General features: G+C 50.9%; 1 protein-coding gene across 8 annotated transcripts in view; it reads left to right on the forward strand.

Annotated features, from left to right (window-relative positions):
* The window catches only part of SUFU (SUFU negative regulator of hedgehog signaling), a 90,360-nt gene that overhangs the window by 61,023 nt on the left and 4,001 nt on the right, over nt 1-25,336 (forward strand). For 7 of the 8 annotated variants that reach the window (XM_059661249.1, XM_059661250.1, XM_059661252.1 and 4 more), the window contains 3 exons: nt 12,430-12,564; nt 14,242-14,380; nt 23,710-23,778. In XM_059661249.1, coding sequence (XP_059517232.1) covers nt 12,430-12,564; nt 14,242-14,380; nt 23,710-23,778 — 343 coding nt within the window. The remainder of the gene's footprint in view (nt 1-12,429; nt 12,565-14,241; nt 14,381-23,709; nt 23,779-25,336) is intronic. The other variant, XR_009448254.1, reaches the window with a different exon arrangement.

A 25,336-nucleotide genomic window follows, 5' to 3' on the forward strand; every position in this document is an offset into this window, starting at 1 on the left:
CCAGTCAGGTCTCCCAAGTGCCAGAATCTGCAGTCTGGAGGGAATCGGAACCTTTCCTCTGAGGTTCTCAGTGCCGGTTACTAATTTGTTAACAATTGGTTGAGAAATGGTTCCTCCTCCTTTGCCAAGAATATTTTCCAACACACCCCTCATGTCTCTCAAGACTCTGGCTCCCTATTATCTCATGATCAACGATGATGGACTTGGTTCAGATAAGCAAGCACAGTTGTAATATTGTGCTTCCCACTCTGGGACTTGACCCCATTTCAGATAAACCACATAGCTTGCAACTGAGAAAGCCAATCCCAAACGTGCTGGCACCCGTGTTTGCTCCTCCCTGGGAGGAAGGGGGAGCAGCCAGCAGGGACCTTCTTGTGCCTACAGGTCTGATTTCCCTTTAGTCTGGCCCCCTGGGCTGGGGCATTCAGATGCACGGGCTTCCCGGGTCTGAATGAGGCCTGAGGAAGCCACAGTGCAGAGGAGCTGATGGAGCCCGACATTGGCAGCTGGGCCCTGGCCTACCTGGGGAATCAGATACTTGCTCTTTTCATGCCTCAATAGCAACTAACACTTCAGTCACACCTAGTATGTGCCAGGTGATGTTCCAAGTGCTTTATAGCATCTGAATTTAGCTCATCCTCATAGTCACTCTAAGAAGTAGATAATCTTATAGATGAGGAAACTGAGGTAAGAGAGGCTAATGAGCAACTTGCTCACAGTTATATCAGGGTGGAGCTTATGGCGGGCTATTAGCCATTAATACAGTGTGATCTTCCTCACCCCATGAGTGGGGATCCCGTGAGGGACACACAAGACTGTCTCTGAGGTGGTAACCCTCACTGGTGGCTCTTATCTAACTAGTTGGAGTACAAAGAGAGACCTTTCACATGACATCAAGGGCAAGGCTAAATCCTGGAGTTAGAAGCGTACTCTGCATATTTAACCCTGGAGAGGACATTCCATCAGGCTCCTGCTTCCAAATCCCAGAGCTGTGTCTATGTCATAATTGGCTCATTTATACCAGAGCTACTTTTTGACACAGAGCCTTTTCTTCATGCTCAGAAACAAAACCAACCCTATCTGTGGCCCCTCCACCACCTCAGAGGTTAGGGATTTCTTTCTTTCTTCCTTGAGGCCTTATTTCCTGCTTCCCAGAAAGGCAGACCCACCTGGGCAACCTGCTCCTCTCCCACTAACCCTTGCCAGCCCCCCCGCCCACCGCCCTCCCAGAAAGGGGCTCCTTCTAGCATTTCACACCCTTTCATTCCTGCCGTGGAGTTTCTATCTGCCTTTCCCCAAGGTGATCAGTCGAGAAAAGCCTCCTTGGGCTTGGCTGGCACCTTCTTTCCCACTGCCTGCCCGAGGGAGTTTAGGAAGCATGAGAAATAGTTCCTTTGTGCCACTAAGGAGAGTCTGGCTTAGAGACGGACCTCGGGGGGGGGAAAGTCACTGGGCGTCTTCCCTGTCTGAGGTTGCCGGTTAAACATGCAGTTCTACAGAGTCTGGCCTTAGCTCCCAGCCTCCTACAGTGTGTCGGAGGATGTGAGTGTCCGGTGCATCATGTGGAGATGTTTGCTTTTCTGTTAACTGTTACTCTGATGCCGGGAACCTGTAGCAGTGTCCCAGGACCTCCCCCTCCCTCTGCCAGCGACTCCCTGACTGAGGTGGGGGGAACTTTTGGGAGCCTGTGGATCAATATCCTCCCAGAGAGGGACTCAGGTGTGTGTGTATACACAGGTTCCTGGCCGTGGGGAAAACTCTTTGTAGTTGAGGCACCTTTAAAAAGCAAACTAACCATTCTTGCTGATCCAAGTTTCTTGGTCGTCTGGACTTGTACCAATAGTTTTTAAGGTTTTTTTTTTTTTTTTCTTTTTGCCTTAATTTCCCAGAGAATTAAAGTTTTGAATTCTGTTGTGACATTCTCAGCTGCACCCTCCCTCCAGCACAGATAGACATACCCACACATAAATTTCTCTCCACTTTTATGGGTGTTTCTGCTCCCATTTGTTTGGCCTCCTGGGTAGGGTGACCTTGCTGCCTCTCTTCCCGAATCTTGAATAGCTTGTAACCTGACTAGGGAGTCATCCTTTAGGAAAAAATGTGTTTTGTTTTGCTCATCCTCAAAGCCATGAATGTTAATTAGGAGAAGAAAATATCTAGTTTGCATCCAGTGAGCTGGGTGAAAGAAGGTGAGTTTCCACCTGGGAAAATAGTTGGGCTGTTGCTATTGCTGCTCATACGCAGGGCGATCTTCAGTAACCCTGTTCTAAGGGGTCTGTGGCATCAATGCAGTGGCCAGCCCGGAGCCTGCATCTGTCACATTGTCTTCCCTCATCCCTCCCAAGCTCGGGAAGTATAGTTTTTTCACTGGAGAGAAAAGCCCAGAAAGAAAGAGGCCTGCTCTCAGGGTCTCTGCCAGGCCCCGCAGAGCTGAAGAGACAGACCCAGACCTCTGTGATGTACGTGTGTCGTGCTGAGTGCCTGCCTTTATTTGCCTTTCTCAGAAATACACCTTTGAAAGGGTAAAACAAGGTGCTCCACAGCAAATCCAGCTCAGTGAATGTGTTTGAAACTCCATTCTCTGCTCCACTTCCCCAAAGAGATGAAGCCATGCTCATTGTTGACTCCCCAGCCTCGAGTTCATGGCCAGCCCATTGAATTCCCCATCCAAAATACATCCCCGCATCCTCAAGTTGCACAATCGGGAGTGTTTTTATCGCCCATCCTTGATATTCATTGTCACCCAACACTTCAGCAGTGAGTCACTGCTCCAGAGAAGGGAAAAGGAAGGCTCAAAGGTGAGAGCTGGAGAGAGGAAATGACTCAGTGTCTCACAGAATGGGAAGCCGAGGGCCCTGGCTAGAGTGGGCTCCTTCAGGAAAGCAGGGATCCTATTTGCCCACCCAAGCAGAGCCCAGGCTGGGATGGAGGTCTCTGGTGCCCAGAGGAGTTGACGGTTAGTTAAGGAATCCCTTAATCTTAATGTAAGTTTTCTCACTCTGTCTTCAGCTACACTGTGTCTCACTGTTCTGTTATCACATTCCATACTTGGAATATTCACAGTGAAAAGACTGCTTATTATCATTTAGTTATTGATTTACCAATGCCCTGCCTTTTGCTCCTGGTCTTGTCCCCATCAGAGAATTTCTCAGAATGACCAGATGATTGAGCCTTTTGCTTAACGGTAATTGTGGAGGTGAGCTGGTGCCCTCATCCCCACTCATACCCTGTTCTAGTCCCGCCCTGAAGACAGGCCTACAAGCAGTTCTTTCTCTGGAAAGTTCAGAGCTTTCGTCAGCAATCTGAAAGCAAAAGGAATAATCTCCCCGGCTACACGCAGAATCCAGAGATTGGGCTGGGCTCAACGGGCCAAACCCACTTCACTTCTGAATAGTTGCCAACCCTCATGCCCTGGTTCCCACTCTGGGCAAACCCAAGGAGAAGGCCCCAAGAAGTGTGGCTAGTGTATATGTCACCACTGTCATGGGACTGGGATTGTGGCTCAAAGGAGCCTTGGTGGTTAGGCTCCTCTCATTTCCATGCCTGCTGCCATTGATAGAATCTAACCAGTACCCTGGGGTTAAAGTGGAAAAATTAAGACTTTTCAATCTGAAGAGACCACGGTGGAGAAGAAAATGGATAAGGTTCTGTCAGTGTGTAGAGTATGGGTAGGGTGAACAGGGGCATGTACTGTAAACTATACAGCACTAGAAATCAGGAGTCTTGTCTTGACACTGGAAGGAGATGGTATTTTGGGATACGTAAAAAGTCACCTTATGCAGTGGGAAGTATAAATATAGAATGTGTTATGCAGACAGGTGGTAAAGGAGAAATGAATGGAAAGATTTAGATCAATTCCTGAATTACCAAGGTGTGCCTCTAAGCTATCTCATAAATCTCCCCTTGGTGCTCCCAATGCAGGAGGAATCCTAGGGTAACAGGTTTTTGTGGCCAAACAGGCAGTTTTTATTGAGCATTGCCATGTGCCAGGCCCTGTGTGTTAGCTGCTGTTGTCCTCATTTTATAAATTAGAGCATGGAGGCTTAGCTGTATTAGATAACTCATCTAGGGTCAATAAACTAGGAATAAGGGTCAGAGCCAAGATTTGAACGTTGGGTTGACTCCAGATCCAGGCCTCTTCACCACTGGATACTGCCTGTCAAAGAGGATACAAGTGGGGTAACTGCCTGCCAACTCCCAGGAAAAAGATAACTGGAAGTCTGCATACCAATGCACGGAGTAAATGTGGTATTTTAGTTTGCCTGGAAACCCAAGAGGGTGGCAGGTTAGAGGAGGGGGACCATTTGGCTGAGAGAAACATCCTATATAATAAAGAGGTAATATGCAAATTGACCATCATGCCCTCGCACAAGATGGCCACACCCATGTGGTCACAAGATGGCCACCCCCATGTCATCACAAGATGGCCACCACAAGATGGCCAACAGGGGAGGGCAGTTGGGGGCGACCAGGCTGGCAGGGGAGGGAAGTTAGGGGCAACCAGGCCTGCAGGGGAGGGCAGTTAGGGGTGACCAGGCTGGCAGGGGAGGGCAGTTGGGGGTGATTGGGCCGGCAGGGGAGCAGTTAGGCGTCGATCAGGCTGGCAGGGGAGTGGTTAGGGCAGTGGTTCTCAACCTTCTGGCCCTTTAAATACAGTTCCTCATGTTGTGACCCAACTATAAAATTATTTTCATTGCTACTTCATAACTGTAATGTTGCTACTGTTATGAATCGTAATGTAAATATCTGATATGCAGGATGGTCTTAGGTGACCCCTGTGAAAAGGTCGTTCAACCACCAAAGGGGTCGCGACCCACAGGTTGAGAACCGGTGAATTAGGGGGTTATCAGGCTGGCAAGCAGAAGCGGTTAGGGGCAATCAGGCAGGTGAGCGGTTGGGAGCCAGCAGTCCCGGATTGTGAGAAGGATGTGGGATCGGGCCTAAACCGGCAATTGGACATCCCCCGAGGGGTCCTAGATTGGAGAGGGTGTAGGCTAGGCTGAGGGACAGTCTCCCTCCCCCCTCCCCCCCAGCGCATGAATTTTGTGCACCTGACCTCTAGTACTAAAAAATAAAGTAAAAGATGCTGGAGTATGTGTTCCATTGAAGTGAGTGGGGAGACATATGGGGTACAGGAAATGGGATCCAACAAGAGACAAGAGGAGCCCCCAGGGTGAAGGTGAAGAGTGGTCCCATGATGACAGCTTTGCTGCAAAAATAAAAGGCAACCAGTTCAGACTGGAGCAGTTTGGGAGGGTTCTCTGGAGAAAATGTCTCAGAAGATAATATTGATAAATACTTGATGTATTTGAATCTCTTAGGAGAATCTATAGACCATTGGTAGTTAGTTTAGGATTCAATTGGTGATAAACGCATTGAAAACCAAGACAGTAAATCCAAGAAAAATAGAAAATTACATCAGAAAGAGTAATCATAGTATACTACATGACTCAGTTGTAAACAGCATTCGGTATAGTATAACAATGTAAACACTTATCTTGGGAAGATGGGAAGGTGGGGTGGGGGCATGGAAGGGTACTAAAAGCTCATCCTCCATATTGGGAAGTCAATAGGTAAAGCCTGAAAAGGGAATACCCAGAATTAGAAATAAAGCATATTAGAAATATTGAGGAAAATACCAAAAGAATCAGCTAACAGCCGAGACCGGTTTGGCTCAGTGGATAGAGCGTTGGCCTGCGGACTGAAGGGTCCCAGGTTCGATTCTGGTCAGGGGCATGTACCTGGGTTGCGGGCACATCCCCGGTGGGGGATGTGCAGGAGGCGGCTGATCAATGTTTCTCTCTCATCTATGTTTCTGACTCTCTCTCTCTCTCTCCCTTCCTCTCTGTAAAAAATCAATAAAATATATTTAAAAAAATAAAAATAAAAATGGCTTTAAAAAAAAAAAAGAATCAGCTAACAGATGAAAGTGGTTGTTTCTGAGGAGGGGATAGTGGGAAGACTGCTGACTACTGTAATGAACCTTACTTAAAGAACTATTTGACCCTTTAACCTTTATAAAAAAAAAAAAAAAGTCAAAGAAATGCTATAATAGTAGCTGTTATGGCTTGCCCTAGCCAGGAAAAAGGAAGGATGATACTTTTCAGGAAAAAAATCACAAAGTTGGTGCCAAGGCAAGTCCTGGTCATGCAGAGGAACTTCAGCTTCCCTGGCATCAGGCTGAGGGCTGATTAGTGTGTAACCACCCAGCAGGCCTCCTAAGCGTGTCTGTCTGGGCGTAAAGGAAATGATGAGGGACACTCGTCTGTGCACCTCATTCTGACCAGCAAAGAGGTTGATGGAGTAGACATGACAGGGCCTTGGGAGAAAGCATGTTGGGCAGAGCAGTGCCTGCCGGTCAGTGGTCTCCAGGGGGAGGGCCCCCACATCCTTTCAGGGGGTTTTGTTGGATGTTAAGTGAAAAGGGGTTCTGGAAGACGCTGACTCACACAAAATGAAACCAGTTTGTTTGCTTTCTATAGCCCTCCTCAGAGTCTTCAAAATGCCAACATTTTATGAGTCTCTAATCTGAGATGCAGCATATTACATTCAGCCCTTGCCACATCTGCTTTTCTAGAAGCTTCTCTTAAATTAAAATTCCATCAAATACCCTTTGGGAAGCCCTGCCCTGGCTTTCTAGGAAGCAGTTCTTTTAAGAGTTCAGGGGAAAAATAGATGTGCCTTCATGGTCTTGAAACCCCCAGAAGAAAGACCACTAGAAGGCTGGGAGGTCCGTCAGGAGTAATATTGTGGTTACGTTCTTCGCTGGCGTCAGGAACCTGGGGATTTCGCCTCAGTCCTGTATTCGCTCAGTGTGTGACCCTGGGTTAGTTATTTAAGTCTCTGAGTTTCAGTTCATCTGTAAAATGGGGAAAATAATAGGGTTGTTATGGAAATCAAAGTAAAGGGTTTAGCATAGGACCTGCACCATAGTCTGCATCAATAAAAGGTAACTCTTATTATTGTAAATAGTCCCTTGAAAATTAAAAGGGGGTTGAATACCTCCAGGGACCAGTATAGATGTGTAAAAAATCATTTAAATAACTCAATTTTTAAAAAAATTTTTGAGCAAAAGCTGGAAGGAGAAGTATGTTATATCAGCACAGACTTTAAGGAACAGGGTCAAGAAAAGCTGATTTTCAAGAATTTAGTCTTGCAAAAATGTTTTGACCAGCAAAAATGACTTTAGTTTTTGTACTTCTGTTTGGAACAACAGCAAAAAGGAAAACCTAGGCCTCCTTTTTGGGCAGTGTTAAGTTCATCAGTGGCAGAGAGGAAGCAAAATTTACTTGAGTTCTATTATGCTTCCATCTCAAAAAGAATGGTTGTCAGATCAGGAAGGTGATCACACAGGCATAGGAGGGCTGAAGCCATGATTTCAGATCTCCTGGTCCACATGTATTGTGCCCCAGAATCCCAGGCAAATTGGCAGATGAGATTCAGGAGGCTGAGGTCAGAAATCTTGGAGGGAATGGGAGAGAGGTGTTGGCAGTCTGAAAGTAAAAAGTATCTTGACTCTGTAGACGAGTGAGCTTGGTGTCAACTCTCGGGGAAAATTCTGGACTAGATTTTTCAGCAAGTAGGCTGTGAACACTCCGTAAGGGAAACAGCCCTGAGAGTCAGCATGGGCTCATGAACGGTCAGACCTGCCAGGCCACCCTCACTGCCTTTTTAGAAATAAGTTACTTATTTCTACCTGGTAGACAAAGGAAGTACTGTAGAGCTTTTATAGGTGGGGTTTAGTAAGACATTTTGAGAATGTCCTCTGATATCATTGTTGGCAAGACAGAGAAATGTCCACAGAGCATCCAGGAGGGGGAGGGGCTTGGTGATGGGATGGTTGGGTTGGTTTATAGTTGGTTGAGTGAGCATACCCAAGAGTACTGATGTCAGTCTGTCAGTCTGTTTGCCTGGCCCTGTCCTGTTCACTGTTAGTCAAAGCCTGGGATGAGAACACGGGTGGCAGTTTATCAGCTTTGTCAGTGATGTGAAGTCAGAGGGGAAAGCTGATATGATGAATGCCAGAGTCCGCTTTCAGGAATATCCGAGCTGCCTAAAACACTAGCCAGACAGTGAGGAGTTCTGCTTTTAGCTCCAAAAACTCCACAGGACCTACAAGGTGGGGGCGAAGAGGTCTCAGTGCAGCCTGTGGGAGAAAGCCTCAGTGCAGCACAGGGGAATGCAGTATGAGTTGGCAGTGCGATTAGGTTACAAGGAATAGACAATCTGATGACAGTTTTAATAGAAATAAAATATCCTGCACAAGAAAGCCCCTAGTCCCTCTGCGATCTGCACTGGTTAGGCCACATCATATATTTATTTCCACACACAGCCCTTCACTTCCGGACACGACGCTCTGGCTTTACGAGCTAGAGTGAATTCATAGGAGAGTGATGTGAATGGACAGAAGAGACCAGAACCTTGTCTTGAAAATATAATTGGAAGTTGGGGCCACAAATTCTGGAAAAGAGAAACTGTTGATGGGCAGTGAGAGCAGCTTTAGGGATTTGAAAGGCTGTCATGAGGGTGGATTAAACTTCCTGGGCATCTTGACGATGAGTGGGTGAGAACTACAGGAAGGCCGATTGTGCTCTATAGAAGGAAGATGGCCTTGCCAGTGCCTCCCTCAGCAGGAGAGAGGCCTCAAAGGTTTAGATTGGCCTATAGTTGGGCCTTCCCAGGGCCCGCAGTGTCTGCTCAGGGAGCCAGGACCCCTTCAAGCCCCATCTCAGAAGCCCCCTCTCTCAAGCTTAGGGCAAGGCCTTTGCTCAGAAGGGGGGCTGACTTGGCCAGAAGCAGAGGGACTATGGGCCCAGGGAAAAGGCAAACAGGTCTGTATTAAGCTGTCAGCTTCTTGCAGGAGGAGCAGATAGACTTCTACAGGCAGCCGCTAACATCCTGGTAATGCATTCCAGATATACTTTGAGCACCTAATACATCCCAGACACTGTTAGGTGCTTAGCTTGGGTCATCTCATTTAATCCTATAAAGAAGGAATATTGTTATTTATTTCCATCAAGAGGATACGGAAGCTTAGGAAGAGGTTTAAGTCATTTGCCTGAACCAATGCTTTTAGCCAGTCTGCCGCCTGGGGCAGTAGGTCATCCTTCACCCCTGGCTCCATATCCCTAGCAGTCCCTGTGGGTGTGGACCATGCCTCCCTGGGACCCCTTCTCCCTTCCAGCCCACAACCTATGCCTTCCCCTCCACTGGGAACTCAGGGAGAAAACAGTCCAGCTGAAAAATTAGGCCATGCTGGCGAGCACACTACTTATTTTTTTATGACTAAGATTAAGCTGACAACCATGCAAAACATTGCAAACCTGTGTCGGCTGCAGATTTAATACCTCACCCAGCCCACACAAATAATTCATGCTTCTGAATCAATGTCCAGAAAAAACAAATCAGCAAAAAGCTGGGCTCCTGCGTGTGTGTGAGCAGCCGCATTTCCATTGAAGCAGCATGCCGGAAATACCCGAGCTCCAGGACTGCACATCCAGCATTCTGCAGGTTTTTTTCTCTTAAAAGATTAAAGTACGATTTCAAATGATTGAAGGTTGGTGGGAGGTGTAAATGTGGGCACTTGTCACATTAATTCTTCAGATGATTAAGTTCTTTTCCATTTCTTTAAAGCTATTTGCAGTTGGGTTTGATGTCCTCGTTCAGGGTGAGTGTGTTGTAGCAGTTACCAAGGTGACTTTAGCTGACTTTCAACAATTTATTTTTCCCTCCAGCTTGAGATGTCTCTAGTCCTGTGTGCTGTTGATTCTTCTCCCCCAGCCTCCCACCCCCACTCCCAGTTGCTATTCATCAGCATTTTTGCCTGTGCCAGAGGCGGGGATCCTCCTAGCAGGCCCCGCAGGCTCGGAGGCCCTGCCTGGCAGCCAGGCCTCGGCCTCTTTCGGGAGCAGGATGACATGTCAGTCAGTGTGCACTGTAGTAGTCAGAGGTGGCACAGGGAAGCAATTGTAAGAGTCACGCCCTGGCTCTTCCACTTAAACTCACTCTGTGACCTTAGGCTTGTCACCGCACCTCTCTGAGCCTCAGTTTCCTCATCTGTAAAAGAAGGGTTAGCCTAGAACAGCCGTGGGCAAACTACAGCCCGCAGGCAGGATCCGGCCCGTTCGGCTGTTCTATCCGGCCCGCGGAGCCGAAAGAGCGGAGGGTTCTCTTGCTCTCCCCTCCGCTTCTTCACCAGCAGCAGTGTTAACATGTATTAGTTCACACAAACACTCCATCCATGCTTTTGTTCCCGCCCTCCGGTCCAGTTTAAGAACCCATTGTGGCCCTCGAGTCAAAAAGTTTGCCCACCCCTGGCCTAGAATCTCCCTGGGGTGTTTGATGCAAGGACTCAGAAAATCTATGGGCTCCTAACTCTGGAGCAGAGGAGGGGCTCCGGCGGAGAGCTCTCCTGAGTCCCGCCCTTGTCTGGGCTTGGGGAGGAGGTGGTGTTCGGTGTTGCTCTCCTTTCTGGGGAGGGAGGCAGGAGGCCTAGCGGCTGGATATAAGGGAGAGCGTTGGTCAGAGGTCCTAGGCTCCCACACTGGCCTGCCGCAGACCAGCTCTGTGTCCTGGATCTGTTTTGTAAAGGAAAGAGGGAGATTAAACAACCTGAGTTTCCTCCGAGTGCTGAAATTCTGTGACCCTCTGACCAGAGCATTTGTCTCCTCAGGTCTTGTGAAAGGGTTTGTCAAAGGAGAAGCGAGAGCAAAGGGCAGTTTCAGAATTGGCTTTGGGAAACCAAGGGGAGGGAGTGCTCGGTGAAAGAGCAGTCTCATACATCCGGGGGTGGGTCCACCCAGCTCATGGGAGGTCCCCATTACCTCAGGGGCTTTTATTAGCCCATGTCACCCTCCAGCCTCTTGCCTGCTGACCTCATACCTCCCTCTGGGGAGGTCCTCTGCCTCACTGGCCACAGATCCCAGCGCTCAGCCTTCCAGTGTGTGAGGGGGTTGGCCCTGCCCCTCACTGGCTCTCCGCCTGTCAGGCCCAGACATCCTGGGTGGCTTTGGCCACTTGAATTATAAATAACTAGAGCTTCTCACCCAGTATTTTGATGGACACTAGGGAATTGTTCTGAGATTCACTGCCCAAACCAGGTTCCGGCCTTTTGAATGGGATCAGTGGGTAACCCTCATTTCTGGCTGAGGCAGATTTGAGGCGTTTCAGTAGGGGCAGCTGAACTTGAAAAAGCAAATCTTAGATTGCAACGGGACCTCGTGGCTGAGCTGTGGGACAAGCTGTTGGTAGAAAGCAGGACAGGAGGGAGTATGAGGCAGCAATGACAGCTCACTGTGGCCAAGGCCATACTCAGACTCTGGTACAGGGCTCTGCAGCCCGTCCAGGCTCACTGGTCTGCCTCCTGAGAGCCTGGCTTCCACCCCCTCGCTGAGGACTGCATCATTTCCTGCTTAGACGAAGGCTGTGTATGTCACTGCAGCTCCTGGCCATTAGCAGAAGTATGTAAGCCTAGAGCCTTTCAGAGTCAGCTGGAAGGAAGCTCTTGGAGCCTGTCTCCTGGGTTTCTAGCAGCCACAGAGAACTCGGAGTCCGAGGCTACAGGGTCAGAGAAGGACCCCAGAAGCTCCTGCTGCTGTCATAGGGAAAAACAAGTCACCGTGACATAAACATTTATACAGTGTGTTGGCCAAAGATGCGAGCTTCAGAGCCAGATCTATCTGCGACCACATCCCAGCTTCACACTTCCTGGCTGTGCAGCCTGGACAAGTTACTTACCCTCTCTGATCCTCAGTTCCTTATCTGTAAAGGAATAGAATAGTTATGCCCACCTCGTGGCAAGGTTGCTTGGCAAGTTCTCTTTTTAATTAAAATTTTTTAATATTTTATCCATCACCATTTATCCCTTCTATGCCCTCTTCCACCTCCGCCTGCCCCCACCACCTGCAATCACCACACTGTCGTCCATGTCCATGAGTTCTCATTCTTTTTGTTCCTTTTTGCTCAGTCCCTCCACCAACCCCCCAACACCCCCTCCCCACCCAGAGCTGTCTGCCTGCTCTCTATCTATGAGTCTGTCTCTGTTTTGCTTGGTAGTTCTTTTGTTCATTAACTTCCACATGAGTGCAATTATATGGTACTTGTCTTTCTCTGACTGGCTTATTTCACTTAGCATAATGTTCTCCAGATCCATCCATGCTGTAGCAAAAGGGTAATATTTTTTCCTTTTTTCAGGAGAGTAGTACTCCATTGTATAAATCTACCACAGCTTTTTTATCCACTCATCTACTGATGGAGACTTTGGCTGCTTCCAAATCTTGGCTGGGCAGATTCTTATTGAGTGGTGGCTATTGTTATCATTACCATCAATGACTGCCATTGTCGTTGTTCAGGATCCCAGCCTGGGAGACTCCCGTCTTGTTCCGCCCTGTGGTCCTGTGGTCAGAACTTATTCCTGTGCTTGCTTCACAGGAGCCGCAAAGACAGCCTGGAAAGCGACAGCTCCACAGCCATTATCCCCCATGAGCTGATCCGCACACGGCAACTTGAGAGTGTACATCTGAAATTCAACCAAGAGTCAGGAGCCCTCATTCCTCTCTGCCTAAGGTGAGAGCCCCACAGCACCCAACTTGGCCTCAAGGAGCCACCGTGCCTGTGCTTGCCATCTCCCCCCATACCTCACTGGAGTCTGGGGCCCAAGGAGGGAGGAGAACTAGTCAGGCAGCTCCATGGAAGCCTGTCGGGGAGCCTGCGGACTCTGAACCGTCCAGTAGCCCCCACTATGCTGAAGATCTCTCCTTTGTCCTGTTCCCTTAGGTGGGGATTCAGTGACATAGGGCATCCCAGATGCCCCTGCCCTCCCCCAAACCCAGAGTTAGGGGTGGCAGGGTCCCCATCGCACTGGTGTAGTAGGGCAGGGCTCTGGTGGATTGGGCTCTGCTTTCTCCTGCTTGCTGCTTTTCCCATGTAAAACACTCAGTTCTTCAAACCCAGTGGCCAGTCCAGCAGACTCCTCGAGGGGCCAGGAAGCCCAGCTGTGTCCCTTCTGCTACTGTCCACAGTGCCAGAAACCCAGCCCTGTGTCCAGAGTTCAGCTCTCTGCTTGGGGATGCTGTACTGGGCTGAATCTGTTGCAGCTGGCTTCCTCCACAGCTCTCAGGGGTTCCACCCTGTTTATTGCAGGAGAGGCTACAAGAATAACTCAAAACTCAGACCACAGTGACAAGGAAGAAAGGGCAGGGGAAGAAGGACCCCAACAGCTCCTGCTGCTATCATAGGGGAGAACAAGTCATTGTGACATAAACGTTTGTATAGTGTGTTGGCCAAAGATGCGAGCTTTAGAACCAGATCTGCACTGGTTTGGACCCTCCACACTGTCCGTGGAGCCTGGGGAAGGAACTTGGATGGTGACAGGCTTGGCCAGCCACCCTGGTTAGCAGGGCAAAGATAGCTAGTAGTCAGGATGAATGGCGGCTGGCAGGGTCCCCCCTCTCCCCACAGCTAGGACCCTAGGCATTTCCTCCCCAGCTCCCTCTCTGAGCCAGGCTCAGGGCCTTTCGATTATGAAAGGGTTAATCTGGGGCAGCCTGAGAAAGCCAAGAGCAGCTCTGCTTCCTTTGCTGAGTGGCATCTTTGCCCCACTGGTTGCTCCTGCCTGCCCTTCCCCCAGATGTATTTCCAGACTGGGGATTCACAGTGACTTCTGGTGCTCCCTCGGAGTGACCCTACTTGGCTTCAGCTTTTCTTTTCTTTCTTTCTTTTTTTAAATTAAAAATGGGCTTTTCCCCTTGTGGCTAGTCATTTAAATCTTATGGGAGGTGCACAAGCAGGTGGGAGATTCTGGGCACAGGGCTTGTGCTGTGAAGACACTCCACCATCATCCAAGAGTGGGAAATTAGGAACTACTTCACCCCCATCCTCTAAACAAAGGGGCCGTGACCCACCCACCCCACCTTAGCTCTGGGCATGACCCTGGGTGCACTGCTAACTGCCCTCTGGCCTCACCAGGACATGAAGGAGGTGGACTCGACTTCCCCTTCAGGCCCTTTGAATGCTGATCTAGTGTCTCTGCTAGCTTTGAGCACTTTGGAAGAACGCCAGGAGAGAAATCGTGAGAGGCTTCTCTTGGAAGGTGTTGAAATGAACATGTTTCGTTACAGTCCCCTCTGGACTGGTGGGCAGTCAGGAGGGCATGTGCCAGGCATCCTGTCCCAGGGAGCATAGCCCCAGTCCCTGAGCCTTGGCCAGGCCTGCTGCTCACTGTCTTCATGTTCCCACCCCCAGGGGCAGGCTCCTGCATGGACGGCACTTTACATATAAAAGTATCACAGGTGACATGGCCATCACATTCGTCTCCACGGGAGTGGAAGGTGCCTTTGCCACTGAGGAGCACCCTTACGCAGCTCATGGACCCTGGTTACAAGTGAGAAGGCTCTTTTTCTTCTTCCCACCTCCTTTCCATGAGCTCTTCCAGCTCCCGTCTCCTCCCTCTCCTCCCTTGGCAGCTCTTGGTGGCTCCCTTCCTGAGGGCTGGTTATGAGAATCCGTGTGGAGTGTGGCTGCTGCTGCCTATCCCATCAGCTCCAGGAGCACTTCCTGGCCTCTCCCCTATCACTTGAGACATGAGTGATAACTCTCTAGGCCCTGGCCATTGGTAGTTCTGTTTGCCGTGGAAATCCAGGTTTTAGGGATGTGCTCTGCACCCTGGGGAAACCAAGGGTGAAGTAGAATGGGGGGACGTGTGAGGGCCACTCTCGAGTGCCTGTGGAAATCCCACCAGAATTCCTAGAAAATGGGCATGTGGACCTGGAGCTGGGATGGGCAGCTCAGCAGGCAGAGCCTCTCCCTCCCCTCATCTAATGGCTCTCCCATTCCTCCTGATGGAGACCCAGCTTCTCTGCACAGAAACCTGCTGGCTTGGCCAGAACACTTTTTTCTCCTTTGCTCTTCTGGCTGGAGCACAGCTTCAGAGCCACTGCCAAACGGGGTGCTGGGGCTGACAGCTATAGGCCTCCTTCCAGACCCCACCTTGTTTCAGGCCTCATAGGTACTTGGCCTGGTCCAGGTAAAGTAGAGGAATAACATCCTTGTCTGTTGTTCGTTTGTTGGGCGTGCGGGAGGAGGGACACTCTACCTTACCTCTCTCAGGAGTATCAAGAAAGGGACTCTGACCCTAATCAAAAAGTGACCTGCCTTGTTTGTGGCTGAAGGTGGGAGATTACAGGAGAGGAGAAGAGAGATGTGTGCGTTTTGTGGATTTAACACGGTCTGGGGGGCGGGTGTTCTGTGAAACATACACACTGTTAATGTGGGCATGCTTTTGTCTGCATGTGTGTGTTGCCTTGCAGCTCAATTTCTCCTCCTTTAGGCCAGCACTCTTTCCCCCTCCCCCCAAAATACTAACCCTTAATTAAAACAAACAGCAAACAAGGGACACCAACCACACTCCCCAGACTCAGCCAAGGTAGAAATGGAGGCTGGTGCTTTAGGGATATTGTGCTCCATAAATTATCTTGCCTTTTTCCACTGTTGTTATTACATTGTTTCATAACAAAATTACTTTGAACCATAAAGTTATAAATACATTTTAAAAGTCCCTCTTGGTAACATTAAATTTCTGTCCATGTGGTGTTGATAGTTACTGTAGCAAAAGCTCTGAAGTGTTACATTTGAAATTAGCTTAGTACATGTGGAAAGGGCCTCCACACCTCACCCCCAGTGGTGTCCCAGGCCCCCAGGCTGCCTCTGCGGACAGCAGGTAGGAGCAGGCCTCTTGCCTGGGCAGAGCCAGTAAAGAGGGGAAAGGTGGGGACCATGCAGGAGGCCCCAACCCCTGAGAGTTCACAGGACATCATTCCCAGTAGATGACCGAGTGCTGACAGGTCTCAGCCGCAATGTCCTCAGATAACATTAGCGTATATTGAAGGTTCAAGCATAATTTCTTGGGAAAGTAGAGACTGGGGTCTCCCAGAACTCAACCTGAAATCCCCCCACCCCGTTACATTTTATATCCTCAATTCTGAACCTGTTTTTGGAGTCCCACCTTCCCCTAAGAACATCTTCTTACCCTGAGGAGGGGGTGGTCAGCATCTCCAATTCTCACAAGCGTGGGGACCTTGAGCTCCCACAGACTCAGCAGATGCCATGCTGCCCATCAGTTCCCCTAAAGTTCTGGACCCAACCCTAGTTCCCAAGCCTCCTATCCCCAGCTCTGGCATTCCAGTCCACCTCCGCTCCCCTCATCTCGCCTGCAGCCCCTCAGTGAGCTTGAGCACTAGGGCTCTGCTACTCCCATGCACATGGTCCCCTCCCATTCACTGTTGCCTGGGGAACCGGGCGCAGTGGGAACCAGCCGCTGGCTTCAGCATGTTTCAATAAAGTTGCTGTGCTGGGAGCAGCTTAATCAAAGGCCTGTGTTAGGGGCTCATTAGTGTGGTCCACCACAGGGGCCAACTCACAGGGGAGCTCCCAGGAAAGCTGGCTAGGGCCTCACTCCCCAGGCACGCACCCTCACTTACCAAGGGGTTTCTCAGGCCCTTTCCAGAAAGTCCTGGGAAACCTTCTGCCCTGCCCCCAGCCGGTCCTCAGCCATAGTACCAACACCCACAGCAGCCCTCCTCCCCATCCCAGCAGTCAGCAGTTTCTGCATCTAACTGCCAGCCTGCTTCCTTTAGGGTCTTGCCACTGTGGTCACAGGCAGCTCCCTAGCTTGTGGGAACCTGGGCCTGTAATTACTGGTGGGCCTGAAGGTCTCCTTCTGAGGCTGGCTGTCTCCCTGGGAGTCGGCAGGACCTCCTAGAGGCCTGGGATTAGGCTTGTCACCAGCAAGGGCAAGAGACCCAGACTTTGGTTTTCTTGGCTGCTACTTGAACCTTCCTGTTGGTCCCAGCTGAATTGGGAGGGGCTGGATGACTTCTTGCATCAGCCTTCAACAGTCTTGGAAGCCTTCATTTCCAGCCTTGGCACCTTGTTCTGGCTACCAGCCCAGGCCTGTTATCTCTTGGGGGAAAGGCATGGCAAAGACACCCCACATGGGAGGAGAGTGACAAAGGAGAGGCTGAGAGAAAAAGGCAGAAAGTGAGGGAATCTGGGCCTGCACCTGTTCTCCATGCTGCTTTTCTCCCTGTCTCTCCAGCCCCAGGAAAGTCAGGCCCCAGCAACACAGAAAGGCAGGGTCATCGGCGACCCCAGGGTGAGCACAGTGGACATGCCCTGTTTCCTGGAGGAGCTGGAGAGGCAGAATCCTGCTCCAGTTCCTGGGCTTCTCAATTTCCAGAGGTGGACACCTTGACTCCCTCTGCCCTACCATCTGCTGTTTTCACCCTCATCGAGATGGTAGAGCCTGTCAGCTAACTCTGGGGCTGTGCAGGCAGGTCTTCAGACCCTGGGGGAGGCCTGCCAGCATTCTCTCCTGCCTGCCTTCCCCCAGCATTCTTGGTCTCGGTGGCTTGAACAAGCCCTCTCCCTTGAGTCTATCATCACCATGCTGTTAGTGCTGTGAGTGGGAGCCCAGCCCAGAGCTAAGTCATTCATCCGTCCCCAGCCAGGACTGATCTGAAGGGGAGGAAGTCGGCCCCAGAGGTTAGGTAGGGGTCACATCACCAAATATGAGAATATTTTTTTAAGCCCTGCAATGCTTTCTCAGCTGTGTGGTGTCTGACAGCTCACCCAGGTGGTGCTCCCATTCCCAGCCATTCTCTCCCAGCCCTGATGGGAGGTCCCAGGCTTGGGAGAAGACACCCTGCAGCTGTTCTGAGTGGCTCCACCCTGCAGGCCAGGTTTAGGGACTCACTGCTGGGCTCTCCTCCTCTGACTCATCACTGTCCTCAGGAAAAGCCCTGCCCTCTCCCCTCCCTACCCACCCACTTGGATGTGTGTGAAAGACACGTGGTAATCCCTGGCCCAGGCCCTGGGCAGCTCCTCTTCAGTGGCTGTACGGTTTCTCCTTCCACTGGGGAACCTGGCCACAACTGTCCTCCCCGGAAGCCTTTGCTCCGGCTGTCATGGTGACCTCATTGTCCAGGGTACACCCACTAGGTTTAGATCCTGGCACTGTGCTGGGGAAGTATACCACCCTCCCTTTCAGGAGGTGATGTGATGGCCTACGGTGCCCTCACCAGCCAACCAATAGCCAGAGCAGGAGGAGTCTGAGCCTCCTCCTCTCCACCAGAGCCAGCTTCTCGCCACCCACTGAGAATAGGAAATGAGTGAGGCCTGCCCGCTGCAGCAGCCCTACCTGCCACACACGCTGCCCCTGAGCCTGGAGTCTCTAGGCTGCTTTCTGGCTTGTGTCTGTATGTTGGAGTGAGAGGGACACCGACTGGACCGCTTCCTCATCCCTGCCTCCTCCACTGCCATCATGGGTGCCAGAGCAGCTCCTTGGCAGGCCCTGCCCTGTAAACAACACGTTTCCTTCCCTCAGAGAAGGAAGAGAGAGAAGAAGAAATCCAAACTTGTTGGAAAGCAAGAACAACGTGTCTACGAAATGCAAACAAGGCCCCGGACAGAGTGTGGATTGTCATACCAAGGGGAAGGAGTGGGCATTGTCAGCACTATTTGCAGACTCAGAAATATCATTGACCACAGACATTTGAATCCGATCTGCAGCATCTGGGCTTCTGCCTGTAGCATAGCCAGACCTGCCCAGGGCAGGCACTGACAAACAATCACTTTTTGAGTTTCTTTTGGAACTTGCTGGGGCCTGGGAAATTGGGCAACTGTTCACAATCCTCCCTCATCACCGACCAGCCAGGCTGTCCCAAGGTACCTGGTGTGAGTAACTTAGCCTAAGTTGTTGGCCTAGATTCCAAGCCCCCTCCCTGATGAAAGGTGGGGTGTGATGAGGGCAAGGAGCTGCAGCCACCAACTCACCCTATTGGTTAAGCCTGTGTCCAAACTCTGTCCCCCTGTGAACTTAGTATTTCTGGCACTCCCCCGCCATGATTTCCTGGAGCACCTTTTAAAACCCACATGCCGCCCTAACCGGTTTGGCTCAGTGGATAGAGCCTGCGGACTGAAAGGTCCCAGGTTCAATTCCGGTCAAGGGCATGTACCTTGGTTGCAGGCACATCCCCGGTATGAGGTGTGTAGGAGGCAGCTGATTGATGTTTCTAACTCTCTATCCCTCTCCCTTCCTCTGTAAAAAATTAATAAAATACATTTAAAAAAAAAATAATAATAAAGCGCACATGCCTTGGCCTTGCCCAGGATATTCTGGTTCCGGAGGTCTGGATGGGGCCTAGTCTTCATATTTTCAAAAACTTCCCAAGGGAGGTGGGTTGGGGGGCTTTCCCCTCTCAGTAGGGTGTCTCTTCCCTCCGAGGGCTGTTTGTGCACAAATACAAACATTTTATGCCCAGCATTTCGTGAGTGCAGACATCAGTGAGTGCTATTACAATTTCATCCCCATCCTCATCCTCATCATCATTATTTATACTGCTGTTTTCTGGACCAGAGCAACTGTTGCCTTACGTATGCATTCTCCAGCTAGCCTGGACACTTTCCCTGCTGTCCCACTTGGAAACCATCTTTGGGCATGAGTTTGCCTTCCTTTCCAGTTGGGCATCCTAGACTGTTGGTTTTTTAAAATGTTTTTATTGATTTTTACGAAGAGGGAGAGGTATAGAGAGATAGGAGCATGGATTGGTTGCATCCTGCAGGCCCCCCACCAGGGATCAAGCCCTCAACCCAGGCATGTGCCCTGACCAGAAATCGAACCAGTGACCTCTTGGTTCATAGGTCGACACTCAACCACCGAGCCACCCCAGCTGGACATGTCCAACCTGGTTTTTGAGCAGGTATGTCTATGCCCCTCAGGGTAACAGCCCTTTTGAGCTGAGCAACTCGCCAGGTGTTACGTAGCTAGTTGGGATTGGGATTGTTGATTTTCCAGGCCATTGGTCAAAGTCATCTACATCTCCCCAATCAGAAGAGAGAGCGAGCGGTGTTGGCATTGATTATATAAGGTTTCTAGAATCAGGCTACCTTCCCCAGATAGAAAAAGAGCCTCTACTACCATAAGGTCAGATTACTGCCCCCCTCCCCTTTTTTAATTGATTTTAGAGAGAGAGGAAGTAAGAGAGAGAGAGACATCAATCTGTTATCCCATTTATTTATGCATTCATTGGTTGCTTCTTGTACCAAACTCACAACCTTGGTGTATTAGGACGATGCTCTAACCACCTGATCTACCGGCTAGGGCCAGATTGCTCTTCTTTTATGTTAATCCTCACCCATGTTTTTTTTTTTTTAACAGAGAGAGTAGAAGGGAAGGAGAGAGAGAGACAGAGAGAGAGAGAGAGAGAGAGAGAGAGAGAGAGAGAGAGAGAGAGAGAGAATATCAATGTGAGAGAGACACATCGATTGGTTGCTTCCCGCATGTGTTCCGACCAGGCCAGGATCAAATTTGCAACCCAAGTACATGCCCTTGACTGGGTACTGAGCCTGCGCTCTTTGGTATGCTGGCTGATGCTATAACCACTGGGCAGCACTAGCCAGAGCAGGCCACTGTTCCTTTAAAGTCCAGGAGACTCTTGACCTGGTTGTCTACAAAATGGAGATGATAGTTTCCTCCTTTGCAGGACTGCCATAAAGATTCAATGAAACAATACAGGTCAAGCACTAAGCCCAGTGCCTGGCACACAGAGGAGGCGCTGCTCCTGCTATTGGTGGTGTTGTCATTGCCACTGTCATTGTCATCACCATTCCTGTTATTATTTGTGGCAGAGCCAGGCAACTCCATGGGGACCCAATGAGCTTCAAGAAGCCCAAGCCCCAGAATTGCACAGGCTTTTCCCACAGTTTTATCACAACGGGGAGTCTGTTACCAGTGAGAGTGCTCCATCATAGCTGTCTATCTCCAGTGTCCTGTTGATAAGATCTGTTAACATTCTCAGCTCCAGGTCTGAAATATACAAAGAACGGGGTCTTTGTTGAATTCAAGCGTCTAAGGTTTAACTCCCAAAGGAAATTAAATTAGGTGCCTGGAGCTATGACAGTCTGTCGTGTTCCTTTGCGGGGAATGTCACCCTTAATATCATGCAGATCTCATGTATAATTTTACCTCGTTTAGTTTCTTTAAAATAATTTGAAGTTTCCAGCAGGAACCAGCAAATCATCAAAAGTGAAAATTAACCAGCAATTAGGGTTGGTCCCCTTTTTTGGTCCTGCCATCCCCTCTCCCAGCAGAGTACAGAATGAGTCCACAGACAGATGGTACCCTACACCCTTGGTAGTTGTTCTACTAAAAGCCGCCATAACCCACCCTCCCCACCACCAATTCCAGGCCTTTGTCAGAGGAACCGGCTTAGGACTGAACTCAGCATTGGTGGCGTCATCTTTTTCATTATTGTAAAACAGCTCTTTGGAGTCGCACTGGGTGGCCACAGTCCCTGTGAGCCCTCCCCCACCTCCTCTCAGCCCCAGACCTATTTACCTCTGGCAGAAAAGTCTCTCCCTCCAAGTTATTTGTGGGCTAGAAATCAGCCCAGCCTGCCCCAGACTGGAGCCATTGTAATATAACTGGGTTTTAGGTATGCTTATGTTTGTACTAGCATTTGAAGAGATGGCAACAAGTCCCGGAAATGCCAAAAATATGAATGTGACTTTTGTACTACTCAGGCAGACTGGTGATAACTGGTAGAGAAAGCCTGGACTTGGCAGGGGGCGGGGGGGGTGGGGGGGTGCCCTGGGATAATAGGAGGAGGAGCAAGGAGCAAAACCCCTGTGGGAGGATCCGTGGGATTGGGAACTGGTCACTGTAGTCCCGTGAGAGGAAGTCGGCCAGTCCCACTGTGCGGAACTGGGAGGAAGAACGGGCGGAGGGGCACCTCAGCCCTCGGCTGGGCGTTTCCCTTTGCCTGTCTGAACCTTGTCTCTGTCCTCACTTGAGACCCGAGCTCCTCAAACAGAAACTTCAGTGAGGAGACGTGGGCCAGTGGTCGGAGCTGTTTTGTTCCTGACTGTGGGCTTACGGCCCGAAATGGAGACGTCCTTTGGCTCCCTGTCAACAAGGTGGGGGATGTCCAGGTGGGGAATGAACTGTCTTCATTCCTATGTCCCTGGGGCTCCACCCAGGGCTGGGCCTAGCAGAGGTGCCCAGGGAATGCTGTGGAATCATGTAGATTGTTGGGCAGATGAGTGGAAGAATGAGCACATGCATAAACATCATGTGGGTAAGAGTTCAGGATTTGAAATGAAGCAGTACTTCAGGCACTAACTCACTTCAAAGTCCAGGAATGACTGCGATATGGTCTTGTCTCAGCCACTCACAAGCTGTGTGGTGTTGGGCAGATTACGTAACCTATCTGTGCCTCAGGTTCCTCATCTGCTAGGAGACGGAGGGGGTTAGACTGTGAGCATTGAGCAGGATGCCTGGGGTGGTGGCTGGTGTGTTCACTCGGGGTCGTTTTCGCTCATTCCTTGCTCCTGTCTCTACCCATCAACCTCCTCCCTTCGGAGTCCTCTATCCTGTGAGGTCCTAGTGGCCCTGCTGCTTTTTCTGCCATTTCACTTCCTATCCCAAGCTGGCCATATTCTAAATGTTGGGATTTCTGCTCTTATCAGAGTGTACAATTCCCAGGGGAAACCTGATGGGTATTTTCTCAGCATCTTGATCCCCATCCTTCTCATAGAGGGTTTTCCCTCAGAGGAGCCCTTCACCTTGGTCTTTGCCCATTGTTTTTCTTCCTCTGGCCACACCAGGTCATTAAAAGTGGCAGCAGGGAGAGCCACAGCCTGGTGTGTGGAAGTGTCCGGTGCAGGAGGCCCCATGCACCAGCACAGGGAGGAGACGGGTGGAGAAGGGGCTTGGGAAGAGGAAGGATCCTCAGGCTGGTCCTGGTGGTGCAGGCCTGGGGTGAGCTGGCCTGGCTCTAGAGCCAGCTGGGAAAATGGCCCAGCGCCTGAGGGAGGCCGAGTGTCCTTGGACATCCCCATGGGTGTGAAACTTCTTCAGAGAGTGAGGGTGGTGGTTGTGCCAGCTGAATAGTGGGGCCAGGCCGTCCTAGACATCAGCGTATAGCGTGACAAGGCAGCCGACGGGAGCAGCAAAGTGGGGCAGCTGGGAGGCGAACTGGAAAAGAGGTTCCTCAAAGGAAGTTTTGAAGAACTCGGGCTCAATGGGCCGCAGGACGGGAGCTTGGGAGCTTCCGGCCTGAGAGAATGTGGATACCACAGGTGGAAGTGGGAGTTGAGAGTCCCTTTGCCCATTTGTAAAACAAGAGATTGGTGCACAGCCTCCAGATTCTCCAGCACATTCTTGGATGTACCTTCCGGGGCATTTCCAGATTCCAGACCGGCTTGTATTCCAAACCCAAACAGATTCCTTTTGTCCTACCAAGTGAGGGCGAGGGGAACACGTGACCTGCTTGGGCAGGGATGTTGGCAGTCGCTCTTCTCTGCCCCTCGGCTTTGTTCCCCCTCTGCCGCACTGAGACCTGCAGGAGGCCCCAGCTGCCCACACTGGCATTTTCCCACCCATTTCCATCTTCCTTCTGGGGCCAGCACCGCTGCCCCTCAGATGTGCCCACCTTCTCCCCTGTTGCCCTCTGTGCCCTTCCTTCTTTACCCTGGTTCCTCTGATACTGCAGGCAGGTGTGCGGGGTTGGTGGGGGAGGCAGTCAGGATGGCCCTCGAGCACTTCCCTCTGTCCCTGGAACAGGTCTCCATGGCCAGGAGACGGTCCATAGCTTGACATTTGACAAAAAGACCATCTATTGAAAACAAAATAAAAGTCTCGTGCTTTCTTTCCAGATTCTATTGACGGAAGAGTTTGTAGAGAAAATGTTGGAGGACTTAGAAGATTTGACTTCTCCAGAGGAAGTAAGCCTGTTTGATTCTGACAGAGGGCTTAGGTCTCCAGGAGCGGGCATGCATGTCTGTCTCTCTCTTTCTCTCTCCCTCGATCCCTCCCTCCTCCTCGCTCTCTCTCAGGTGTCCGGATAGGCTGGAAGAGAGACTCGAGATGTTAAACAGCTTTATTCCTCTCTGTCTTCCCACCACCCCAGCCCTCGTAAGGACACCCAGCAAACTGAAAATCGCCTGCTCCTGAGATCCTCACTGAAGGGCAGCCAGGGCCTTCAGGCTGGTGCGAGAGCTCCCCAGCCCTGCTGTTTCCTGGCAGCTTCTGAACAGAAAGCTCATGTCTCTGCCAGAGAACATTCCACGGGGGAGTTCTGGTGGGCAGCAAGGGACTCCTGCTCTCGCCTCAGGCCACCCAGGAGCCACTCTCCTGACTCCCTCCCCCAGCCAGAGGCTCTCCCCTCTTGGTCTGCCTCTTCTAACCCTAGCCCAGAGCCTGAGGAGCTGGCAGGCCAGGTGGGCACTTGTGCTTTCCTTGGCTACTCCTCGGGGGTACAGGACTGGAGCCCATAATACCCTTTGTTTTTCTTCCTTGTTCCCGGCATCCTCATTTGCAGGGACTTACCTCATCCTGGAAAGTCCCTTCGCCTCCCCTGGCCTCCTCCTCAGCAACACCCCAGTGGGATCAGCCTTCCTGGCCTTGGTGCCCGATAGGTTAGTAGAACATTAGCAAGCTGCCCTCGGCCTCCCCTGCCTGTGGCCGAGACAGGCCCTCCCCTGGCCCTTTCTGCCGGGAAGTGTGTTTGGGGGAGAGCTCCTTCACTTCCCAGGGTCCAGGCTTTCAAGCCCAAGAGAGGCCAGGCAGGAGCTAGCTTTCAGCCAGGAGCTCCCAGCTGCCAGGCTCCTGGGCTACATAGGACAGGCGGCGCCAACATCACGGGTGCAGGAAGAGTGCACAGGGCGGGCCTGTCCTGTCCGGGCTCCAGGTGGACAGGAACTTCTGAGCCTGAGGTCACCCCTAATAGGACAGTGTCTTCTCTCTCCTCTGGGATACAGCTTGATAAATTAACTCATTTATACATTCAAAGTCACCAAGCACCCAGTCTGTGCCAGCCAATCAGCCCCCACCAGCCACTGGCCCCTGAGGCCCAGCTCCCATTCAGACAGACAGAGCCAGCTGCCCAGAAGCGCTTCCGGAGAGGCCGTGTAGCACTGGGTGGCGCAGTGCCAGCTGCTGCTCCGAGCTTGGATGTTGAGGGGGTGGGAGGGGGGCAGTCCAGGCAGGAGGGACAGGAGCCAGGGAAGCTTAGGAAAGTAGGTCACTAAAAATGACTTTTTTTTTTCTTTCTTTCCTGTCCGGAGGCTGTCCCCATCCCTTGTCGCACTCTCCATTTAGTCCTGGCTTGGACAGTCCCCCATCAGAGGGAGGTACAGGAGCAAGCCAGGAAATATCAGGCCTGTTCACTTCCAGCCCCAGCTGGAAGGCTGAGGGCCTGCTCTTCCTCCTGTCCAGCCTGGCCTGACCTCTCGCCTAGCCCAGGACAGTGAGCGTCATGAACGGTGGACCCTATTCCCCAGT

Source organism: Myotis daubentonii, chromosome 13, assembly GCF_963259705.1.
Source record: "Myotis daubentonii chromosome 13, mMyoDau2.1, whole genome shotgun sequence".
NCBI classification, from domain to species: domain Eukaryota; kingdom Metazoa; phylum Chordata; class Mammalia; order Chiroptera; family Vespertilionidae; genus Myotis; species Myotis daubentonii.